We start from the raw sequence: 25,481 nt of genomic DNA on the forward strand, positions 1-25,481 counted from the left end.
GGTTGTTTTTGGTTCAGAACTTGGTTATTATCCTCTCCCCAAACTTCTTCATCTGCACAGCTGAACTCCAGTCCATGTTTTCTCTTGTGTAAGCATATTGAGTATGTATGTATAGAGGCATGGTAGCAGTTGATGATGGAGCAGACTCAGGGCAGGAGAGCAAGTGAATGCCTCCTTTGAAAGGAAGAGAAAGGGGCATGAGTAAGGCACAAACATGTACACAAGAGGAGAAAGACTTTCTGAAGCAGGATTGGAGCAGAATTAAAAATCCTTGTGTAGCTCAAAATTAAAAAAAAAAAAAATCTTTATTGATAACTAACGGCTAGATTAGTAGTTCACAGCCCTGATCAAATATTTAGAATCAGCCTGTGAGCTTTTTAAAAATGTCAAGGTGCAAGGGCATCCTAATGATTCTGATTTAATTAATCTGCATTGGATCTACGTACCAGTGTTTTTTAAAAGCTCCCTCAGTTATTCAAATGGGTAGCCAATATTTGCCCAGCAATGCAACAGTTGCACAGCTTAGTCTTTGAAACATTCAGAGGATTTGACTACAAAATACTGTCACAGCAGGCTACCTGAAAAAAGAGATCTTTCCCAGGGTGAGGTTTCAGGTTCCCCAAGTGTCCTCACCCACCGGGCCTTCCCCTGCATTAAGATGGCTCAAATCCCACCATGTGCTTCTCACACCTTTGCCTTGATTCTTTTTTTTTTTTTTTAAGGGCAGTATTTCTGAGATTGCCTCATCTGTCATCTACACCTTGGAATAAGTGGGCTTATCAGATCATTAGAAAAACTGATAACAGGAGGATTGAAAATGGAGAGAAGGAGAGCCCCGTGGGGATGGCTCCCTTGATTAACAAAGTTAAAGAAGGAAAACCGCGAGGTAGCAATGACATTTTTCACATCACAGTTCTTTCGCTTCTTTTTTGTCATTTTCCTGGGAATACTTTTGTTTGTTTGTTTGTTTTTTCTAAGAAAAAAAAAAACAGTTAGTTGACTAATTATCCACCTCTAAGAGTTTTAAACTCATCTACCAGAAGTTAAGCATCTTTTCTAATGTTTCATCAATTATCTCCTCTATGTTTGATAATATATGAGTCTTAACCTGGAATTACCCCTAAAAGAGTGAGTCATCTAAGACACTTGTCACAGCAGAGCTGTAAGCAGAAAAAATTCTAAGTGTGCGTGTGCTTGTGTGTATAGTAGGTTAACTCTTATGCTTCTACTCACATATTTTTTAAAGATTGATTGATTGATTGATTGATTGATTGATTTGAAGGAGAGAGAAAGAACAGGAGCAGGGCTGTGGAAGAAGCAGACTTCCCGCTGAGCAGGGAGCCCAATGCAGGGCTTAGTCCTGGGACTCTGTGATCATGTCAGCAGAAGGCTGACACTTAACTGACTGAGCCACCCAGGTGTCCCATTCACATATTTTTATACAAGGACCTGGATTTAGTGCTAATGGCTGCTTTGCACATCTAGTTTGGAATTAGCCAAAATGCACAACACAGCTTTTCCTTTAAAAGATACTCTCCTCTTTTCAAAAAAAAAAAAAAAAAAGTATTCACATTATCAGCACTTTATTCATTCATTCATTTAACTATGTTGGATATTGATAATTTGATGGTAAGGAAAAACAAACAAAATCCCTTCTCTTTTGTAGCTTGCAGACTAGAGGGGGAACAAACATTAGCAAACCAATCAGGAGGGTAACTCTATAACTGTAACACATGCAATGAAAGGGAGTTACATATTTCTCTAAAAGTTTTTAACAGAAGAACTTGACTGAAGTAGTCAGATGGACAGGAAGCATTAAAAGCAGGGAAGTACAGGGTATACTAAAGTCCTGTGGTGAGAGGGAATGGACCTATTGAAGAAACTAAAAGAAGCATAGAGAACTAGAATGTGAAAAGTGAAATGAAAAAGAGTTTCTGTTTTTATCCTAAGAACAATAGGAAGCCCCTCAAGGATTTTAACTAAAGAAGAACACATCGGGACTAAGTTTTGAAAAGAATCATTCATGCCACAATAGCAAAGACAGATGTGAGGAAGGCAAGGATGAGGAAGGTTTTAAGAGTGGTTGGGAAGCTACTGTAATAATCCAGGTAAGAGAGAAGGAGTTTGGGCTAAGATAGAGAAGGCAGAGACTGTGATGTGGCAGCAGTGGGAAGAATGGGAGAAGGCTCTGAGAAATGGGATGTATATCTAAATGGTAATTGAAACGTGGTTGGAATGGGAAGGCAAAGAGCTTCCCAGGTTTCAAGCTTATATAAATACATGGCTGACTTTGCCAGTCAACATCAGTAAGAACACTGGAAAAGGACCAAGTCTGGGGGAAAGGTCACAAATTCCACTTTCCAATTTTGAGCTGGAAATGACTTTGAGATTAAAAAAAAGAATTTTATGTTCAAAACTTGTTTGCAATACAATAGGCTATCCTTAATTCCCGGTGATAATAAGAGATGTGTTAAACTTGATCACATTTTGCAAATTAGTTAGTAAGTAAACAATTTAAAATTAAGAGTGCTGTACTTCATCTTACTGCTTTGCTTTAATTACTAATCACACCATTTCAAACTGTGTTAGTAAATATGTGTTGGGGTTTGTTTGGCTTTCTTTTAGAAACGATGAAGTTGTGGTAATAGGAAATAGTCAAGCTAGTAAATGGTGGCTGAGGCAAACATGGGGGGATGGGGAGTAAGAGGGTAGGGTAGGGGAGCATATGTGTGTTTTCTGGAAAGATTTATTGAGCTAACTGAACCAATGAGGTTCATTGGTATTTATGAATGGTTCATTAGTGTGACTATCTGAACACAAGGTGAATTCACATTAAATGATAAGACTGCCTAATAATTAGTGTGTGTCACTCACTGGACTTTGTAATTAGAGAAAAGAGACAAAATGAAAGGAAATAGATAAATGAATAGTTGTTATAAAATTAAAATCCTTTAAAGCCAATTCCCTTTCTTTGTGAAGCAAACAAGGTAAAGAGGACCAGAAGAATTGGAAATGTACTTCTTCTGTTAGTTGGTAACGCCAGGCTACATCAGTGTTTATGATTTTTATCCTGAAAAGAATAGATAATCCTTAATAGTTTTATTCATTATGTATGTATGTATATATGAATGAAAAATCCTAATAGTCTTAAACTGGAAAGTGACATGATCAGGATTGTGTTCTGAAAAGAACCTGGGCACTACTGACATTTGGAGCTGGATAGGTCTCTGTTATGAGGGGACTGACCTGTGCATTACAGAATGTTTGGCAGCATCCCTGTACTCTACCCACCAAAAGCAAAGCTCCCTGCTGGAGCTGTGACAACCAAAAATTTCTCCAGACATTACTGAATGCTCCACTTTGAGAATCATTGGACTAAATCTAGAATGCCTGAGAATGTCATTTGACAACTACTTAAGGGTCTGTTGGCTGTTATTATGTTCCATAAATATTTACTGGGGAACTACTTCGTTGTGATGTTCAAAGAAGAGCGAGTCTCTCTGCTATTTAGGGAGTTTATGATGATGGGGAAGGATTGGGGGACTGAAATATAGAAATTAAAGGATGAGGAAAGATGTCTTTCGGAAGGAGGATGGGGAAGGATGCTCTCTCAAGTGTGGGCTTCCACACTAGCCTAGAATTATCTTGTAACTGGAGTTTTCTCAGTGGTGAAATCTTGAGATCTAACCTATCAATGACTGGGTTTGCTTGTGTTCATTGATAAGAGAATAGTGCACATGGAATATCCTTTGTTTACAGTCTCTCCTGACTTCTCTGGAACTTTGCCTGATCTCCTATAGCCTTTCTTTTCTCTCTCTCCCTCTCCCCTGACTCCACCTGGCCCCATTAACAAGTTTAAATTTCTCTGACCCTCCCTGACCTGCCCAGTAGTTACTGTTCCACTTCTCACCCCATAATGACAAACCCTGCCATGCTACAGACATGATTGTCTCATGAGTAACAAACAATTCTCACTGCCAAATCCCACAGCCTTCTTTTTATGTTCCATTGACACTATTGGTCACCCTCCTTTCTGTTTCTCTGTCCTAGGTTTCCTTGGGTCTGCCCTTGCTTTCCTTCCAACTATGCTCGGGTTTTGCTTTTGTTTTTGTTTTTGTTTTTTCTCTTTTCTGACTCTTCTTTGTGGACTTACAAACCACACAGCTAACTCAAGGAATTAATGAATTTAAATATCCGATGTGGTTTGATTCCCTAGTATTCCTCTCTCATTTAAAGTGAAGAAATGTTTTGTAGATAAAATTGAACTAAGCTGTTAATTGCTACCCTCCAAATTTTTTAAAAATTAAGTCTACTGCTATACACTTCGCAATCAGGCTGGCTCCTTTTTAAAAGGAATACTATTTTTCACTGAGCAGAAGACATTGTTCTGATATCCTGCACAACAAAACACATCCTTGCTTCTGTTCCTGCTGGATAGAAATGCATGCAAATATTGACTTACCCTAAAAGCTGGTCCTCTGTTTTACTTTCATACCTTTGGAGCAGCTCAAATTAAAAAATGAGTCATTTCTGCTACAGAAGATTATAAAGAATTCTGAAGATTGATCCTCAGTGTCTTTGGGAGGTTTTTAACTCTTTTAAAAAAATATGGAAATGAGTGCTTTTTTTGATGTTTTCCAAAAGTGCCTTTTGGTGAAAATCCCCAAAGACCCAAGTGACTGGAAGAACTGGACATCCGCTCAAGATTTCTGTGTTGAAGCAGGGGGAACACTGGTCACCATTGAAAATGAGGTGGAGCAAGGTAGAGTACTCAATGTTCAATCAGGAAAAATAACCATTTTTATTCCAATATTTATTTAAATGTTCCCCCAAATACTAATATTTCCAAATCCACATTTGAAGTATTATATTATTGATGACACAGAAATTTTCAGTTTAACCCCTAAGGCTTTTATCATGACATCTGTAAAAGTACAGATAAACTGCTGATTTTTGGAAGCTTTTGTCTCCCCAGTAGCAGTGGGAAAAAATGACATACTTGTCATCTTTATTAAATGACTAAAATAATCTGAGGTATATTCTTCTATAATTGCATGATATAATTTTAGATCCCTTTAGATTTACCTGTATGCTTGTATTTGGTATTTAGGCAATTGTATACTTCAGTTTAAGTATAGTAGATAAATCCTCTTTTGTTTAGAAATGAACACTGGAAATAGTGTTGTTAAGGATATGATGAAATCCCAGGTTTTGCCAGCTAATGTGTGTCAATTTAAACTGAAACACATGTGAAAGAGACTGTATTACCTTAATAAGAACAAAGTAACAAATTCCTACATTTGATTGGTAATTAAGTTTTGCTGTCATTTAAAATCACAGCTATAAACAGAATTCAATGATTACCCAAATGGCTTATATAGTATTAAATTTGATAATGTATTCATATTTTTCAGCTTTCATTACTATGAATCTTTTTGGCCAGACCACTAATATGTGGATAGGGTTACAAAATGATAATTATGAAAAATGGGTAAATGGAAAGCCTGTGACATACTCTAACTGGTCTCCATTTGATGTAATAAATGTAAGTTTTCAGATTTATTTTTTAGAAATTATTTAGCAAGAGATCCTATTTGATACTTACTAAAGTGTTCTTTTACTTCCTACACTTTACAGGCATAAATTTTTATAAGTCTGTTATCAATATATTAATTTTAATAATGCAATTACATGTCATTTTCATGTGTTCCATTAATGTAATTACTATCACAATAATTATTTATTTTGTAGGTTATGAAGTGATCTATGACCAAGTTTGCTAAATGCAAATAAAGCAATAATAGTGTTTGAATTTTTTAAATTGTCCTTAATAAAAATGCCAATGTTATAATGCTTTATGTTACCATTTTTTGAGAACATATGTATCTTTTTAAAGATTCCAAGTCATAACACCACTGAAGTTCAAAAACATATTCCTCTCTGTGCCCTGCTATCAAGTAATCCTAATTTTCATTTCACTGGAAAATGGTATTTTGAAGACTGTGGAAAAGAAGGTCATGGGTTTGTTTGTGAAAAAATGCAGGGTAAGAAATAGTTGCTTTTTTATTCCTTTCATTTCTATGCCCCATTCTTCTCTTCTATATTTGTTTTACATCGTATATAACTGTCATTTTCATAGCTAACAGTGCCAGGCACTTATTTTTTGAGTTTTACATATAATTACTCATTTAATCTCCACTACTCCAGGACCCTTTAGTGGGGTTCTAAAGACTACAGAGACCAATTGAGAGATGACCACATTTATACATCCATATTGGCCATATTAAAAGGCTTTACTGTTTTGTTCTGGGTTTATGAGTATATTCGGGTAATGAAAAAGACATTAAGAAGATGTTGGAAAAGAATCAGTGAAATAAACAAATATTTCCTGCTTTCTTGGAAACCTAAAAATGCTGGTGGCTAAATTGCCATCCATTGACCTAAAATGTTAGGCTAAAGATGTGGCTAAATATGGCATGTAACATGTTTCTAGAGCCAATGATCAGAACCCCCAGTGAATTTTGGCATGAAATACAAATACCATACTATTACACATAGTCAGAGGGTTGATGATCAAGGCGGATGCACTATAAGTGACCTTAGTAATAAAAATTAAAATAGCTAGAACAACAACAATAGCTCGTATCTCATGCTTTCACATAGTGCAAGGCTTTCCTGTACCATGCTACTCTAGAAGACCATAGTTTGTGGCAGGAGCTGGGTGGAACTCTGGGCAGCCTGTTGTATATATACTTACTTGGAATATTAATTATATCTCTTAGTGTTACATGCATGTGAACTCTTTAATGCACTAAGTATCATCCCCAGAAAGGCAATTGCAGGAAGCCCCATTTCCTAATTCACAGTTATCACTTAAACATAGTAATAGTCAGGAACTGAAAGAAGATACCCAGTCAGTTATAGCAAGAGTATTATGAGAAGAGTCGAGTCTTCTAGGGAAAGAAATATCATGCACTCACACACTTATGATATACCTGCCACTGTGCCTTGGCTTCAGAAGCATTAAGGCAAAAAAGTAGATAAAAGTCTCCCCATTTTATAGATGAGAAAGTTGAGGCTTAAAAAAAGTGAATAACATATCCAAGGTCTCTCAGTTAAAGACAATGATTCTATTCTATGACCTTGATGTTGATCTCTACTTTAAATTTTCCACTTCTTTAAACTCTGACCACCATATATATATATATATATATATATATATATATATATATATATATATATAATGCTTAACAAGTTGCCAGCATACTAACAAATGACAGTTGTGTCTATTATTATTTTAAAATAGTATTTAACTACACAAATTTTTGTAGCCTACAATAAATGCCCAAATTCTGCTCTGCTTCTTTATTTGCCATATAAACATGTGCTTACATTGGACTTATAGCCTAAAGTCTAACTGCCTGAAAGATAAATATGTCCATATAACAGGGAGAAAAGGACAAAGTCAAGAGCCACAATCTGGGACTTGGTTTCCAATAGATATTTCTTTTTTAGGTCAATGGATGGCAAAATTATGTTGCTTAAAATCACTATGTCTTAAAGTTTGATGAAATCAATTACAATGAGAGCATTTTATATGTGTGAAAATACAGAGACATAATGGGGGAAACAGTTGAATTGGTATTTAGGCCACATATATGAAAAACTTCAGTTACCTTAATCTTACTAATTATTATCATTTTTAAAAATCTACTATGGTATTATACTGGGTTTTTAAACATTTTTATTTTTTAAGATTTTATTTATTTGTCAGAGAGAGAGAGAGAGAGCACAAGCAGGGGCCCGGCAGGCAGAGGAAGAAGCAGACTCCTCGCTGAGCAAGGATCCCAGTGTGGGACTCGATTCCAGGACCCTGAGATCATGACCTAAGCTGAAGGCAGCCAGTTAACCAACTGAGACACCCAGCACATCCTTATACTATACTGGGTTAAAAAAAAAATAATAATTTTAGACTTGGTACATAGGCTGGCAAACAGACCTCTAGTAAAGAATAACCAGGTATAAACGTGTACTCCACAATTTGGTTGGCAAATAGGTTAATTTCACTTTGGTTTCATAAAACGTACTACTATTATGTTGAGGTCACATTTTCAGGTAAAAGTCAAATTCCCATTTTGCCATTTTTACTTGGCATAAAGAATCAACATTTACTGAGCACCTGTTGTGTTCCAGGTACTATACTCCAAATACTGAGTTCCAATAAGTGCCCTGTATGGTTATCTCTGAATTCTATCCACACCCCTCTAAGGAAGGACTTATTCATCTCTTACAAACAGAAATTTGAGATTCAGAGGGATGACATTTCTTCCCAAGGTCACTTAGCCCTGTGTAGTCAGGACTAGCATTGATTTTCAGGTCTTCCATCCTATCCACACCTCATCATGCTCTTTTTCAACCCCAAATGTAATAAAACCAGCTGGGAAATATCCCAGCCACCTTGGATCAGCAGTTCAGAAACCCTTACCTTGTTTTTCTGTTTAGGATTTTCTAAAACTAGCCTATCCTTGTACATAATATAGTATAGAACAAAAAGACAAGTCCACATATTAAAGAGGAAATACCTTGCATGTAAAAACACAGGCTTCACTGTCACCTAATCTGTCACTCATGAAAAAGAAAGCATTACTGATCACGTCTGGGGAAACCTTGCCTTCTAATTTGTAAATCTTGACTCTGACAGGTGACATATTAATAGTAAGTCTTTATGGAACTGTGTATATTTTAAGTGTTTATTAATGTAATTTTTAAACTTATTTTTAGAATTTATACATGTAAACATTAAACATGATAACAACTATCATGCAATCTCAAATTTAATAAATGGTGGTATTTGATAATATATACTTGTAAAATTATGTTTGCAACATTGTATATGATGACATAATATATGTCAGTATTCTCTTAGTAAGTATTAAGTTCTGCCAGAGCAGTATGTTAGGCTGGGTGTAGGCAGTGGGATAAAACCTGCCTAAGGAGATCATTTCCATCAAAAAGTGGTCAGTTTAAAAAGCAACAATAAAAAAATAGGAGATCTAGAAATGGTTAACTATATGTGTATACTTTTAAAGCCACTTATGCATTAAATTTCCTAACTGTTCTCATTCTTAAGTATCACCTATGCTTTCGGGTATTATCCTCATTTTGAAATAGTTCTGGGACGGAAAATTCTGATATTAATCACAGAATGGGCCATTATGACAGGGATCCAAACTAAGCTTTGCCTCCCCACTTTTTCAACCAGATGCTAAAAATGACTTCTGTTGTTCTTGTTCTAGATACCTCTGGACACAGTGTAAATACATCTGATATGTATCCAGTCCCCAATATCTTGGAATATGGGAACAGAACTTATAAAATAATTAATGCAAATATAACTTGGTATACAGCAGTAAAAACCTGCCTAATGCATGGAGCAGAATTGGCCAGCATTACAGATCAGTATCACCAGTCCTTCCTCACTGTTATCCTCAACAGGATAGGACATGCCCATTGGATTGGACTATCCACTGCAGATGTAGGTATCTTAAATTCCTTGGAACCTCCCTGCATAAGTAAGTTTCATATTTTTTTTTCCAAAAAAAATTCCCGGAAACTACAGTAAATGTAACATTTAAGTAATCGGTTTATAGAATAACTACTGGCCAACTTTATGAAGAACCCATGACTACAAATTATAGGTATACACCTTTTTAAGAGTTTACATCTACTTGCCCAATTTCTGGGAATGAATGCCCTTCAAAGGTTCTCTGAAAATTTCTGAGCATCTGGGGATCCTGCCTCATGTGGGCAATGGAACACATTTTAAACTCAAGTACCTGCATTTGAGTAATCTGTTGCATTTAAGAAATCCCCAAGAAAAATGGATCATGCTTCCTGCCTAGAAATGTGATTATTAATTAATTCAGTACCCCCTTGGAATTTAACATGTAGGTTTTCTCTCCCTCTAGGGATGTATTTTGGAAAGGAAGACATTTTTAGTTTTTTCTTTTTTTTAAGTAAAAGTATTATGTGCTCAAAGTAGTGAAAAGTAAAATCTATCTATTCTATCCCAACCTCTGGTTCTACTCCACAAAGAGAATCACTTGTAAACAGTTTCTTATGCATAATTTAGAAATTTTCTACATATGCACATATATATATAAAAGGAATGAATATCTATATCGTTTTTTAAGTAAAAATGAGGTCATACTACATGTTCTGTCCTTAAACTTGCTTTTTGTTTAATATACCTGGTACAGCTTTCCACGCGAGCACATAAAAATCTAACACATTCTTTGGGATAGCACAAGGATATACCGTATTATTCTCCCCTGAATAGAAATTTGGGATTTTTTTGTAGTTTTTCACAACTACAATAATACAAACATTTTTGTGCAAGTTGGATAAATTTCTAGAAGTGAAATTGCTAAGCACATTTTAAATTTTAAGAGATAGTGCCATATTGCCCACCTAAAGTTTGTATTGACTTACATGCCAACAACTATGATGTCATTTTTTCATATCCTTATCAATACTGGGTGTTGTCAAAATTTTAATCCTTGCCATGGAGATAGGCAAGAGAATGGTATTTTACAGTTGTTTATTGTATTTTTGCATAATAGAATGTTTTAACTTCATTTAGTCACTTTTGCATTATGGTCTCTGGATTTTGTATTGGACTTGAAAAGATTTTCCCCACACCAAAAGGATAAAATATTTAGCCAAGTTCTTTTAGGCACTTATGTTTTCAATTTCATGTGTGCATCTTTGATCAACCTGTAATTTGTGTTGGTGTCAACAACAAGATATTGATCAACTTCACTCCGATTGCTTACTGGAAAGTTATTGTGGTAGGAAACCAAGGATTCCCAAAGCCAAAAACAATATTGTTATGACAGATAATTCTATTTCTTTTTGTCAGGCCATATTCACAAGCTGTCCTAGACCCCCTGAAAAAGAAGTCTAGATGTGGAAATATAAATATATGTTTGAAGTAAGGGCTGCTCAAACAGCAGTGGGCAAAGCCACCAGCAGTCCTAGCAAAAAAATGATGGCTCCATTTCCCTCCACAGAATGGTCTTAATTTTGACTGGTCTGATGGATCCAAATCTTCCTTCACTTTTTGGAAAGATGATGAGTCAGCCATCTTGGGTGACTGTGTTTTTGCTGACACCAATGGGCGCTGGAGTAGCACAGCCTGTGAGTCATTTCTTCAAGGAGCAATTTGTCATGTACCTACTGGTAGGTTCAATTCTATTCAGCTCAACAAAAGACATACTGGGAACCTACTGTGTGCAAGGCACTGTGCTAAGCAGGAGCTATGAGTAAGAAGTATCTGCCCTCAAGAAGCCTCTGTCTGGACTGTTAGTTGATGTTCAGACACATAACTATTATACCAGGCAGGGCTACCAAATGATGGAAAAGAGGTAGCAAGTGTTGTGGGGGTTAGCAGGAGAGAGAACACATCTTACCCACTTGAGAATAAATAGAAAGACTTCTTGAATGACATTACTATGGGGACTGGCCTTGAAGAATAGATGGGTGGTAGTCAGACAATGATGGGACATGGAGAAGCATTCTGAACAGGAAAGTTTGGGCAAAGACATGGAAGGAAGAAAGGATTGGACATGTATAAAGCAAAGCTGGTGTTGTGATATGCCTGCGTGAAGGGTACCTGTAAGGAGAGATGAGAAATCAGGCTCTGGAAACCTGCATTAAGAGCATGGATGAAGGAAAAGGTAACTCTGCTTCTAAAACACCATAAAAGTTATCCTTCCCTTTTCATTAGTCTTGCATTTATTGAGTACTTAAGAAGTGTCAGGCACTAGCTCATTTAAACTGCTTGTGTAGGGACACACTGGTTGGATGAGTTAGTAGAGCATGCAACTCTTAATCTCGGGGTCAGGAGTTTGAGTCCCATGTTGGGGGTAGAGATTACTTAGAAGGAAAAATTTTTAATAAATTTCTCATGTAAGAAAGATGTTGTTGTTAGCTCTCTCTTTATAGATAAAGAAACCAAAGTGTGAGGAGGATAGGTAACATGCCAACAGTCATGCGCAATTAGGATTTCAGCATGGATTTGACTCTCATGCTTGACCACTAAAGCAACGTCCACCTGAATTTTCCCTTAGTTATGTATGATGTTTTGTTATGCTATGTTATTTTCCTGAATGCGTTATTTTCCTGAATGCATTATTTTCCCTCATAGGTTGATTGGCAGGTAATGATTTGCTAAATCTATAATATTCAGCACTGCACAGAACATATTTTGTACATTTGGAAGTGCCTCTTACTGACTTCATTCAGTTTCCAGTATTTCTATGAATCACATCCCCCAGTTTTTCCAACTTTAGGATATCCTTTAGGATACCAATTATAAACACAAAAGACAGCCACCCTCACCCATGCTGCACCCAAAGTAAGGCTAAGAAATTATGCATTCATATACCCTGTTATGTGTAGGTAACGATTATTTCTGCCAGAAATGCTAACGACCAGTCTTGCTTTTATAATCATTTATATTAAACCCACTCTTTCTGAGTATTATCATGAAAATCTCATTACACATATTTATCTTAGTCTGTCATAGAATTTAATGCAATGTTTATCTTAATAAATGAACCCAATCACCACCCTAAAATCATAACTGATTTTTGTTCATAGAAACAAAACCATTTGGACACCCAGAGTTGTGCTCAGAAACATCTATTCCCTGGATAAAATTCAAAAGTAATTGCTACAGTTTTTCTACAGTCCTAAACAGTATGAGTTTTGAGGCTGCTCATGAATTTTGCAAAAAGGAAGGTAATTCTTTTGTGATGGTAAAATGCTTTCAATGCATTCCTTCTTGACATTTCAGTAAACAATGTGGTTTTCTTCATTTGTCTGACTCTTTAGTGACTTTAGGAACAACCAAAAAAAAATTGAAAAAATAAATACTATTGAATTTGCTTGTTTGGGGATGGTTTATTTACGAAATTCAATGTCCAGGACAGAATTTTAAAACCTAAGATGATGTTTCAGAATACTACACTTTCCCAAGAAAATGTTCCTTTTGAATGCATTTGAATTATAAATTTTTAAAGTTTCCTAAAATTAACATTCTATGCTTTGACTCTTATGTACAACCTTGTGTCTTTTAATAAATGTGGCATAACTTTTAAATTTTTAATCAAAAATCACTTATTTACAACAGAAATTTTCACTCTGTAAAAACTGAACTTTACAAATTATGATATAGGAGGCATTTTTTAACTGTATTTTTAACAGTATTACACATAAACACAAATGCTTGCTTATATATTGCTTATCTCTTTTGTAGGGTCTAATCTTTTAACAATCAAGGATGAGGATGAAAATTCATTTCTCCTAGAAGAGCTTTTTGCTTTTGGTTCTTCTGTCCAGATGGTTTGGTTGAATGCTCAGTTTGATGGTGATAGTAAGTGATTTTGGTAGAGAAAAGGAGAGGGCATAAATAAATACATGGTGGGTGGTCAAGGTTGATGAAAATGGCAACTGGAAACTAGAAAGCTCCTCTTGGAAACAATAACATGAATCCTAAAGCTATTTCTTCCAAAGACAATATTGCCAACCCTTTGCTATATACCCTTGGGTCTTTTGAAATAATCCCCCCAGTATACTAAAAATGAAAACAAGCAAACAATAAGTTTATCTTACACTTACCTTCACATCATGAAGATTCTTGGATGGAAACTTGTGTTCACAGACTTGGTCAGAGACAATAAAACCCTATTTATTTGAAAAATACCCAGATTATTTCTCAATGTTATAAAAGCACAACAGAGTTATAGAAGTGTTTCAGGGATAAATTGTGCCATTAGAATTACTTGATTCTCATAAAAACCAGGGTTTGTGATCAAATGAGAGCATGACCTTCTTCTCTCTATGTAATTGATGGTTGTTTAAAGTATTTGTAAAGAAAATTATCTTAATTGGTATGGAGAACTTATTACAGTGGTATACCAAGGGGGAGGGCGGGTCCACTCTGATAAGGAGGAGTGTTTCAACCACAGACATTGTTTAGAATTTCTAGTCCATTGTGATAATAAAAAGATGACCAACTTTTAGTTCCTTTTATTGTTGGTTTTATTTATTTTTTTAAAGATTTATTTATTTATTTATTTGACAGACAGAGATCACAAGTAGGCAGAGAGGCAAGCAGAGAGAGAGAGGAGGAAGCAGGCTTCCCACTGAGCAGAGAGCCTGATGTGGGGCTCGATCCCAGGACCCTGAGATCATGACCTGAGCCTTTTAACCCACTGAGCCACCCAGGTGCCCCTATTGTTGGTTTTAAATCCTTTCAGACAATGCACCCCCATTATTGCTTACACATGGATGGACTCATTGCCCCCATCCTTCAGTACCCCAGTGGCTTGCTTTTTAAAGAAATTCACTGTAAAATTATTTTAGAAAGTGAGCTATTTTGCAATGATATAGGAGTTAGGACTGAAAATGATTTCTTTAAATTGGTTATAATGATAGGGAATATTTTAAAATCAAACTGTTACATTTAGAAAGATGATATTCTAAATGAACTAAATTAGAACAATATATCTAAAATAAATAGAAAGCTGTTCATAAGGCAACTTTACTAATATCTGCCTTGTGACATTGAGTTCATGACTGTACCTAAGAGTTGCATGCATCAGTTAAAGAGACAATCTCATTAACTGAGGAGCAGCTTTTTATGGCTCACTCCAGTCTTAGTATATTTGATCATTGTACATATAATTCATAGTAAGTCAACAATTTTTCCACAGATGAAACCATAAAGTGGTTTGATGGAACTCCCACAGATCAGTCAAACTGGGGCATTCGGAAACCAGAGATGGATCATGTCAAACCCCATCTGTGCATTGCCCTAAGGATCGCTGAAGGAGTATGGCAGTTATCCCCATGTCAAGAAAAAAAAGGATTTATATGCAAAATGGAAGCAGGTGGGTAAAGCCAGAGGGTAATTCTTCATTTTGATTCTACCCTGACTAATGTTGACCCAACTCTATAGCGTTTAAAGCTTTGAATATCCAAGTGTTCAGGGAGTATTCAGATAGAGTCTAACATTATCATCTTGTTCAACATCAAACAAGTCAGAGGGCATTTCAGCTCCTTGTTTCTCTAATACGAAGGAAAAAAAAATCATTATAAAGACAATGACTTTCCAGTGTCACCCTTGCTGTTAATGGGCAAAAAAAGCAGTTTAACCTCAAAAAAAAAAAAAATGGAACTAGCAGTGTTAACCAACATCCCTTATTCTGGCAACCGGTACTCGGAAATTTTAAGATTAATCTTCAGTCCCAGAAAAAATAATCTAGGCTTAGGTATTCCTGTTGTAGGTAAGTAGTTGTGATTCTCTGTTGCTAGCCATACTATATGACAAAAGTCATATTTCAACTTTGTCTTGAGCTACATAGTTTGCGGTGATAAAAAGAAATAATAATTTTAGAAATCTAAGCCAGAAAATTCTAGTCAGTTGCAAACAATACAGAGATTTCTAAGATAGGATGTTAACAATGATCATTAATAGTAGAAATGTGTTTTTTAATAATAATCACGTTTCTAGATACTCCTATTGCAGAGAAGGAGGAATTGGTGTGGTCCCGGCTGCTGGTGAAGGTTTCCGAGAAGAGATAAGGTTTTAGAATCCCAAGAGATAAAGAGAATAGAAAAGGGAAGGCATATTTGACAAAATCCCAGTATGACTGGAGGCAGCAGTTGAGAATGAGCATAGATAGAGTCAAGGGCTCACATTGGGTGGTGATGGGAATAAAACTGGGCAGTAATGTAGGATCCATTCACAGAGAGCATGAGTCTCAAAAGGTGAACTTGATGGGGAAGAAGACACAGAACCCCTATGTGCTCTGTAGACACATGCAGTGGAATCACACTCATCCAGATGTAAAGGGAGGCGGTTGTAATTTGAGCAATAGAACTAGGAACGCGAGGAAGGAAAAATCGTCAGGTTTCTGTGATCTAATTAGACACTGGGGCTGAATGAAGGAGAAAAAAACTGGTAGGTATTGGCACGAGCATTCAAGCCCCAGTAGCCTAGATAGCAATTCTGTGTGGAAAACATGACTGAGCCTAATAACTAGTGTGCCCAAGTGATCAATAGCATTTAATTTTAAAACCAAATCAGAAATACCTCATGTCTGCACAGGGCTGTAAATCTTCCTATAATATAGAGGACACCTGTTTCATCCCTCACAGCAACTTCCTAAGGCTCTGGAAGAGATATAATACTCCCTTTTACAGATGAGAAAAGCACTGGGGCTACATCAAGGATCATTTTCCAAATATTCTGACTCTACAGCCTTCTGTATCTGCCCACTGCCTGCATCCAGAGAATAAAAACTCTTTTACAGCCTTTCTTTAAAAAGTATCTTCACACAGACACATAATATATGTTTTCAATTGTATTATGAAAAAGTGTGCAGTATTATGGTTTTGCTGTTGGTGACAATGTTTCAAGTCTGTGAGAGTGAATGGGCAGAAGTACTGCACCTAGGCGCTCCTCCACTCACAACCCCACTGATCTTCTTCTGAGTTATTCTCTACATATTTCTCTGGATCTTTACCTAGATTAGAAATAGCAGAGCTCAAATTTATAGATAGAGTCTACTTGAAAGAGACACTTTTCTACAGTAGAAAGTCCTCAAACAGGCAACCTCCAATTTTTTAAGTGGAGGAGCTATTATTCATTTCCTGAGATTCTTGAGATAGCAAAGGTGAGAATGTGATGATTTTAAAATCCTTGCATGGGGCTAAGAGAATATCATTGCTGGACAAACTCCATCTCAGATCTTAACAAAACTTAGTTCCTTGCATGCAGGGACTATATTTTATTCATATTTTTATTGCAGCACAGTGCTGAGACTGGATGGAAATTTTTCAGCTTAAAAAAAAAAAGCAGGGTATGTGTTTGTGAGCAATAATAATGATTACAATAAATCAGGGGTCAGCAAAATTTTCTTGTAAAGGGCCAGACAGTAAATATTTCAGGTTTTGGGGGCCATATAGTCTCTGTCATGCTGCTATTGTAGCATGAAAGCAGCCACAGACAACACATAAATGGATGAGTGTGGCTGAGTTCCAACAAAACATTATTTATAAAAACAAGCACCAGATCTGATACATGAGCCATAGTTTGCTAAGCCCTGCTATAAATAATAACATAATTTTGCTGAATTAAAAGAAAATTTTCATCTCAGTTTTTTTTCTTTTGTTTTTGTTTTAGATATTCATGCAGTAAAGGAGCATTCAGGAAAAGGTAGGTTTGAACAGTACAGAACATTTTGATTTCTCCTAGAAATAATATAGAAAGTAACTATGAGACAGTATCTATCTTAACTCATTGTTATTGAACTTTTCTTTTTTTCATCTTGTCTCAGGACCAAGTCACAGTATTGTACCTCTTGCAGTAGCAGTCACATTGATAGTGATTCTGGCACTTTCCACACTTTCCTTCTGCATATACAAGCACAATAGAGGTGTCTTCAGGAGACTTGCACAGTTTGGGAATCCTTACTACCCTACAACCAACTTCAGCACAGTACATTTGGAAGAAAATATTCTCATTTGTGATCTTGAGAAGACTGACCAATAACAATGAATTCAGAGAATGCCACAGCCCTAATGATAAGTAAAGACAGGAGTCTCCCCCGCATTTTCCTTTACAGACCAGAGGCCACTATAATTTGAACTGTGTCACTATTTTAATTATTCTTAAACAAATCAGATGGGTGTTGATTTATTCATTTCCCCAAACTGTGATCTATTCTTAAAATGGGGAAATTATACAATGGTTACTAGTCAGAAAACAGGAACTATTAAAAGTAACTCCCTATTGAAGACTCTCAAACCAATGTGAATAATAAGTTTTGTATTACTATATTTCTACTGAAATTTTAAAAGAATTTTCAAACTAATCTTATCTATTCTGACATTTACTCACACTCATTCCGTTAAAAAAGAGAGGAAATGAAACAAATTATAAAACACTATGCTTGTATATAAGATGAAAAGTTAAAGTCATCTGAGAGGTATCTTGTTTGTTTTTTAAATCCGTTATTTTAACATCAGGGTTCAGAAAACTAATTTCTAAACTTAAAACTCACATATTCTGGGCTCTAACCTAATATTTAGGGTGATATTTGTTTTTATTATTTCTGACTTCTCAAACTAAAGAAGAAAAATGACCTGTCTTTAAATAGGAAAGATCTTGGTTAGCAACACACTTGCATAAGCAACTAAATAATGTGGCCTAAAACCTTCAATTAATAAATGATGACTGTGTTTGATATTTTAAAATATAGATAAGCTTTAAAGAATTTATTAAAATTTCACTATTATTAAGACTCATGGTCTTTATTAAAACCAAAGGTATAAAGTAATCCATAACTCTCCTAACAACTGAAAGATATAAAATATAATTTAAATCTAAAGGGGAAAAAATGAAAATGTGAAATCCAGTACCACTAGAACCGCATTAGAAAACATATTGAGAAGTACTAAATAAATGACCCTCCAATTATAATCTAGCTACCTTTGCTATATAAACAAATTTATGTGAAAGTATTCTATTTAATAAACTATGGTTCTTAAGAACCATCTCTGTTTGCGTTGGACTAGTCAGTGCAATTGATAAATAATGATCAATAGCATGACACTGTCCATAAATGAAATATAACAGATTTGACTTTCCTTCACGAATTTCTCATCATGGAAAAGTGACTTCATAATCAAAAGTTTAAAGTTTACTCATTACCTAAATGTTCATTTGCATTTCTATTAAGAACCAAGTGCCATTCTAGAAATTGGATGTATGTATTGGGGTGAGCAAATTAATGAGAACTTGTTTTTATGTCACTTATTTCCAGATGAGAGAAAAGTGAAAGAAATCCAGTAAATTCATAAGTGGAAAATACCAGATGGTTATGAAAATTAAGTAAGGTCTTGTGATAGAGAGGAACTGGGAAAATCTCAAGGCCTCCCCAGAGTGTGCATTTTTAATTATTACACCCAGCTGCCTTGAAACTAGTGGTCACGAGTCACAAGGTGGAGCTCTGGGAGAAAGTATGAATGAATCTCTAAGTGAAAAGCCATCACCATTAGAAACAGAATTTGATGAGCATACCCTAAGAAGGGAGTCTTCGTGGCCTGAAACAGTTAATACAGCTTCCAAAAGCTTCCAAAAAGCTTCCAATGCAGCTCTTTGCTCCTGGTGTGTAGCTCACAAACTAGGACAATTTATTTCCATAGTTTTTTTTTTGAAGTTTTGAGACTTCATGTTTTAAAAGATATTATATTATGTAGCAGTTATATATTTATAATTCATGAGAATAATTGGCTTGAACTAACCAGGTGACATAAAAGCCCAATTTAACAATCTGTCAAGTGAAATTAAAGTTCTATTCTTTTCAGTGGTCTTGGTAAAAACTGCTAATCAATTATCCTCCTAGTCAACGTATATTGAAGTGGAAGAGTCACACATAACAGTTTGACAAAGTATGTCTTTAATGAAGTGGTTTTGCAGAAAGAAACTGCTCTGTTTGTCAATGCTCTGTACTTTGCTATTTAGTATTGAGCTACATCTCTGGGGAATCTGTCCCCATGGACAGGATCATGCACTCCTTCCCATTACTGAAATTTCAGAAATAGAAAGTACTGAAATATTATGTTTTATTTATAGATGTGCACTTTAAAAAACCTTTTGCACATCTATTTTTAATCTGAACTAGATTTCATAACTATAGCATAAAAAGCAAAAAAGTATCAGGGTCACAAACTCATCCACACATAATTAATGTGCCCATCTCCAAAAAAAAAAAAAAATCAGTTATTATCCATGACTCTGGGTAATGGGAAATCTTGGATTTTTCAATTAAAGATATCTTGCACTTTTCCAATTCTAACAGTCTTCTTTCAGTTTAAATGCTTCTTCAGTTGAAAGTTCCACTTCCTCTCAAGGATGGAATAGGTGGTCTCTTTAGATAAACAGATTTTTGGAGTTTCCTATTCCTCCTCAAAATGGTGTTGGATATATGAGAACTTGTGTTGTAATACTGGGGAAGAGAAGGTGATAAGCCACCATAAATGTGTGTTATCTGTGTCCACTGAGGATAGCTCTCTGGCCCCACTCCTAGGAACTTTACTGGCATCAGATATGAAGCCTGTAGTTGGGGCAACCTGTAGTCTATTCTCTTTGATTTGGCTCCTTTCTGGCTCTCCCTGTCACTGCCCTACCCCCAATATACTGGCTGTGACTCCCATTCAATTATCTACCTGGACACTCAGTTATACAAGGCCACTTCACCTCTGCAGTAGTGAGACCTATCTAGCATCATCAGCTACTCTATTAGGGAAGGCCAAGTGCTGTAGCAAACAATCCCAAAATCTCAGTGGCTAAACACAGCAAAGGTTTATATCTAGACAGTGGGTTTGCAGTAGGACTTTGCATTCATGGGTCCAAGCATCTCCTATATAGGAGGGCCTCCAACTTAGAAGGCCTTGGGGTCCTCCAATGGACCTCCTACTTCTACCTGACAGAAGCTAACTTGGGACCTATCTTTGATTAAGTATGTAGCTTTCAGGGACTATTGAAATACATTGTTTAAGTTAACAGTCTCCATACTAAGGACACATACCCTGAAGGTACATAAAGATTTCCAAGGGCATGGATATTTTTTAAGGAGCTCAGTTTCCAGACTCTTCAACCTTCATATATATTCTTCCTTAGAACTAACTTGCATGGGAACACATGTGAGATCATAGTGTCATGCTGGTTCTTCTTTTCCACCTCTCTTGTACAAATGTCTATCTCTACCTTAAAACAAAAATAAAAACAAAAACAAAAACCCATGGCTTTCACTCCAAATCTTGGTATGATCTTGGGGAAATTCTCCATGGCATCAAACAAATGGAAAAAAATTCAGTCATGATGTCAATGAAGCTTCTTTTAGTAAAAGAATTCTAAAACCAGTGTTGAGCCTCATGTCTTTCCCTGTGTTCAAACATTTTTTGATGAAGGATGAAGTGATGAATGAGATATTCCATGTTAGGATATTCTAAGTTAATATGCATTATACAGTGGAACAAGAGAAATGATAACTACTACTCTTTGTTCAAGACTATCTTGTGCAGCCCCTAACTATTGTCAGAGAAGGTATTTCTGAAGAAATTTCTGGTGAAAGCAAAGGAAGTGTAGATATTGATAAGAACCTGACACCTTACCTTATCCTAATGAAAAGTTTAAGGCAAAGATCTGTGCTCTTAGAAGATTTCTAAGTGAAGGTGAGTATTAACATGCTCATTGAATTGAAAACCCGAATCAGATTTTTTTCTGATCATTTACTTGTCTTATTTGGCTTGGGGATTTGACAATGATGATTGGCCTTACCTATTAAGTTTTATGATGAATGTTTTTCATTACCTGAATAAACTAAATTGGCAACTCCAGTGTCATGATTAAAGCAGTTATTAAGATAAAGACATTTTAATAGGAAAATGGTATTGACAAAACTATAACAATATATCACTTTTCCCAACATTACTTTGTATATCAGATAAAACAAGAGGTGCCTATGAGTGAAAGAGTAACAGGCATAATTAATAGTCATTTGAAAAGTCTTAGTAAAGTCTATTAATTTTACTTCTAGGAAACTGACAAAGTAAATCATTTTAATGACTGGGTAACAAATCCTTTTGCAACTTGACTGTTTCCAGTTCTTTGCTTTAAGCAAAACTCAAGAAGGACATTATCAAATTATCAGTTGTCAGATGATGAAAAGTGATTTTTAATGTAGAATCACTGTGACTTTGGACACAAATGAGAAAATAATTCAAGTAATGAAATTACATTGCTAAAACAACACTTTCATTCCCATCTACTTATTTATATGAAGAAAGATTTTACATTAGTCAGGATAGGTTAGGGCATGCTGTAGAAACAAATAAACCCCCTAATGTTAATGGTTCAAAACAAAACTCAAAAATTAATTTTTTTGGCCATGCAAAGCCTGTTGTGGTTCCATTGGTTCTTCAGGGGAGCTCACATCCAAACAATAACTCCTAGATCTAGGCTGCATGTCCCTACCTCAGGAATATGGGGTTTTCAGTGATACTATGGCACAAAAAAGGAGTAGAGAACTCTTAAGTTTCTGCATCTTTAAGTGGCACTTCCACTCACATATCATTGGCCAGACTCGTCACATGGTCCAACCTAACTGCAGAAAGTCTGAGATGTCTTTCAGTGTGCTCAGGAAAGAGAAGATAACCAACTACAACAAGCACCAGCAATCTCTACCAGAGTTTCTTGGCATGTACAGTTGAGTATAATAATAATAGAAATCATGTTAAATCCTGACTCATTATAGCAATTTTAAATTAATATTAATTAATTTTATCTGTGATACATCCATTTCATTAAGAGATACATTATAACATTTTAGTCTGATATAGACTATTATTTATGTTGTTCTGATCAACTCTGTACTAATAAAAATTGAAGTGACAGCTCAATATAGAAGAAAATGTATAATACTTAAAGCCTATGTTCACAGAGAATTTTAAAAATAATTTTAATTTATATTCATATTTTTTACTATAGGTTAACATGACAAGGTGATGAATAAAATATTTTCAAGATTATAAGTATATTACATTGGGATAAAATTCTGTGGGTAGATTGGAATGGAAATACAAGACTAAGGAAAAAAACAATGCAAGGTGATGAATAAAATAAAAAAACAATACAAGGTGATGAATAAAATATTTTCAAGATTATAAGTATATTACATTGGGATAAAATTCTGTGGGTAGATTGGAATGGAAATACAAGACTAAGGAAAAAAACAATGCAAAATCTCTGACTGCCAGGAGTTTGTGTGTATTTCTATTTTTAAGTAGATTATGATGGAATTCAAGTTGTTAAGGTATCTCCAATCAAAGGAACTAGGGCTCCCTGGAGAAGTGGCTGATTCCAGGTCTGGGGCAGGAAAAATACAGGATAAAAGTGGATTATCTTTTGTGATCCCCAAAAGATGAGGTCATGTCCACAGAACACAGAAACTAACAATATGGAGTTCCCAATGGCCAACATTTGAACAATTTGAGCAAAAAAATATTGATGGTATTGGATTATAACCCAATAATATGTATAACTATATGTATAAGAATAAATATGTATAAGTCCATATTGATAAAAAATAAACTGAATGAATGAATAAATAAATTGAGGAGAAACAGCAGTTCTTTTCTACAGAAGAATTACAATTAATAAGTGTAAAAGAAATGAGAGAAACAAAAGTCACCATTAGGCAAACACAACAGTAATAATTTATATAGGCAAGATTTACCAGTGGGTGCTAAAATTAGTGGGTGACCGTTTGAAGAGAAACAGGAAATTTGCATAGCCTTAAAGTATCACCCCAAGACAGTAACTAATTATAATAGGAAAGTACTACCTTTACAGTAAAGAAACTGCTTTATTCAAGTGATCAAAGCTAATATGAGTAGTAATTGGCCATACCAGCATCATGTACTCCCTAGTATGATGCCCTCAAAAGGGCACATGACTTCTTTGGTATCCTCTTCAATAAGGCATAATATTAATTTAATAAAAGAAAATACCATACAAATCTAAATTGAGGAACTTCTACAAAATAACTGACCACTTCCAAAGCCCCTACGTCATAAAAGGAACGATGCAAACACAAACATTTGAGGACCGCTGCTGTTTGATGTTTCTTCTCTCCTGACCCAAATGAAAAACAAGCAGAATTCATCTTTTCTTCAACCTGCCTAACAGCCCTCCTACCAAAGGTTTTGCACTGACATACATCTTGCCGTCAGCCACATTTACTTGCTTTTTGCTCTTTTTTCTCTACACTCTTTCCTGACCCAGGTCTTGTCAGGATTTCTCATTCTCTTACTCCTGCTTATCCACGACACCTCATGGCTTTGTCATAATGATGGATATTTCAAAAATGTTATGGCCATCATAATACTCATTGCCAACATTTATAAGACACTTGGACTGTAGTGATTATTTACAATACATGACTGGCATTTCCATTCCCTCTTCCTCCACCCCTCAAAACAGTGATTGAGGGCAGAGATAGGCAAGGCTAACCCCAGGCTGCTGCCTGTTTTTGTAAACAAAGTTATCAGAACACAACCATTCTCCTTCATTTTCACACCATGTCTGACCACTTCCAGGATGCAACAGCAGACCTCAGTGGTCGTGACCCAGACTGAATGGCCCATAAAGTCGATGACACTTAACATCCAGCCCTTTAGTCGAAAAGTTTGCTGACCCTGATCTAAAAAATTAAAAACCTAAAATGGGCAATCCAACATACATGGACATGTCTTAGTAAGCACTATTTTATATACGGGCAGTACTTCAACATATTGATAAGCAGTTCTGATCAATAAACGTTTATTGAGAGCCTACTATGGCCCTGGGAGAATCCTAGTCTCTGGTGCTAGAAATCTGAATAAAATTGTGTCTGTTCTCACAGGGTCTCAAGGGTAGAGGAATATGTAAATAATAAGTGCAATACAATGTGATACAAATAATAACAGGAGGAATAGAATCAGAAAAAAATAAAAGGACACTAATTCTGTCAGAGAAGGAGGCTTAACGTGGAGAATGATGCCTACTAAATAGAAAATTTTAGATAAAATAGCTTTCTTTGCTATCTTTTTGAGGTTGGAAAAAAGCTTTCAGTTTGGGACTAAAAATGAAGAAAAGGTGGACCCAAATTATCATGTAGTTAACTTTGGAATCCTCAGAAAAAAGTCACAAAAATGGTCGATACTACCTTTATGTTGTGGCTAAATCCATTTACAGCCAACTTGTTTATAGTGATTCCAAGTTATTACAGCAGTGGATTGGAGGAGGCAAGTAAGTATGCAGTGCTGATCATACCACAGCATTCAAATATTAAATTCTATAAACAATTTTAATTTAAAAATCTATATATCATGTGTTACATAAACAAAATAACTAACATATACTATGGCTTTCTTATAATTTGTAGGCATAAAAATCATGGCTTACACTAAAAAAAAAAAACTAAAGCTTTTATAATTGAATATTAGAAATAAACATTTAAAAGTAAAAAGTCTATTTTAGAAATATTGACTTAGTGGTTTATGGTTCTCAAAAGCCTGACAAAACTTAGGGTATCTTGGATTATTTACAAGAATTTATAGCATTTCAAATTTTATATCTGATTTTACAATTCAATATAAATTGACTGAAAACTCAGATTCGTTCATTTTTTATGTTGTAAAACTTGAAGTACAATAGTGCATGTGGTCAAAAAAAATTCAACTAGAGGGAGGGGGGTAGGGAGAGGATGGTGGGGTTATGGACACTGGGGAGGGTATGTGCTATGGTGAGTGCTATGAAGTGTGTAAACCTAGCAATTCACAGGCCTGTACCCCTGGGGCTAAAA

General features: G+C 35.5%; 1 protein-coding gene and 1 long non-coding RNA gene across 2 annotated transcripts in view; one reads left to right on the top strand and one right to left on the bottom strand.

Moving 5' to 3' along the window:
- PLA2R1 (phospholipase A2 receptor 1) overlaps positions 1 to 18,372 on the top strand; it is a 107,939-nt gene extending 89,567 nt beyond the window's left edge. Inside the window, 11 exon segments of the mRNA XM_082691353.1 lie at positions 4,645 to 4,762; positions 5,415 to 5,545; positions 5,897 to 6,044; positions 9,297 to 9,535; positions 11,073 to 11,241; positions 12,664 to 12,804; positions 13,322 to 13,438; positions 14,781 to 14,957; positions 17,255 to 17,287; positions 17,409 to 17,617; positions 17,619 to 18,372. Coding sequence (XP_082547479.1) covers positions 4,645 to 4,762; positions 5,415 to 5,545; positions 5,897 to 6,044; positions 9,297 to 9,535; positions 11,073 to 11,241; positions 12,664 to 12,804; positions 13,322 to 13,438; positions 14,781 to 14,957; positions 17,255 to 17,287; positions 17,409 to 17,617; positions 17,619 to 17,663 — 1,527 coding nt within the window. The 3' untranslated portion in view covers positions 17,664 to 18,372.
- LOC309844452 lies at positions 17,727 to 23,333 on the bottom strand. The gene is made up of 2 exons (XR_014300702.1): positions 22,853 to 23,333; positions 17,727 to 22,721 (listed from the first exon to the last, which is right to left on the bottom strand). It is a non-coding gene; the product is annotated as an uncharacterized lncRNA (long non-coding RNA).
- Positions 23,334 to 25,481: the final 2,148 nt, after the last annotated feature.

This window comes from Mustela nivalis, assembly GCF_964662115.1.
Source record: "Mustela nivalis genome assembly, chromosome: 11".
NCBI lineage: Eukaryota > Metazoa > Chordata > Mammalia > Carnivora > Mustelidae > Mustela > Mustela nivalis.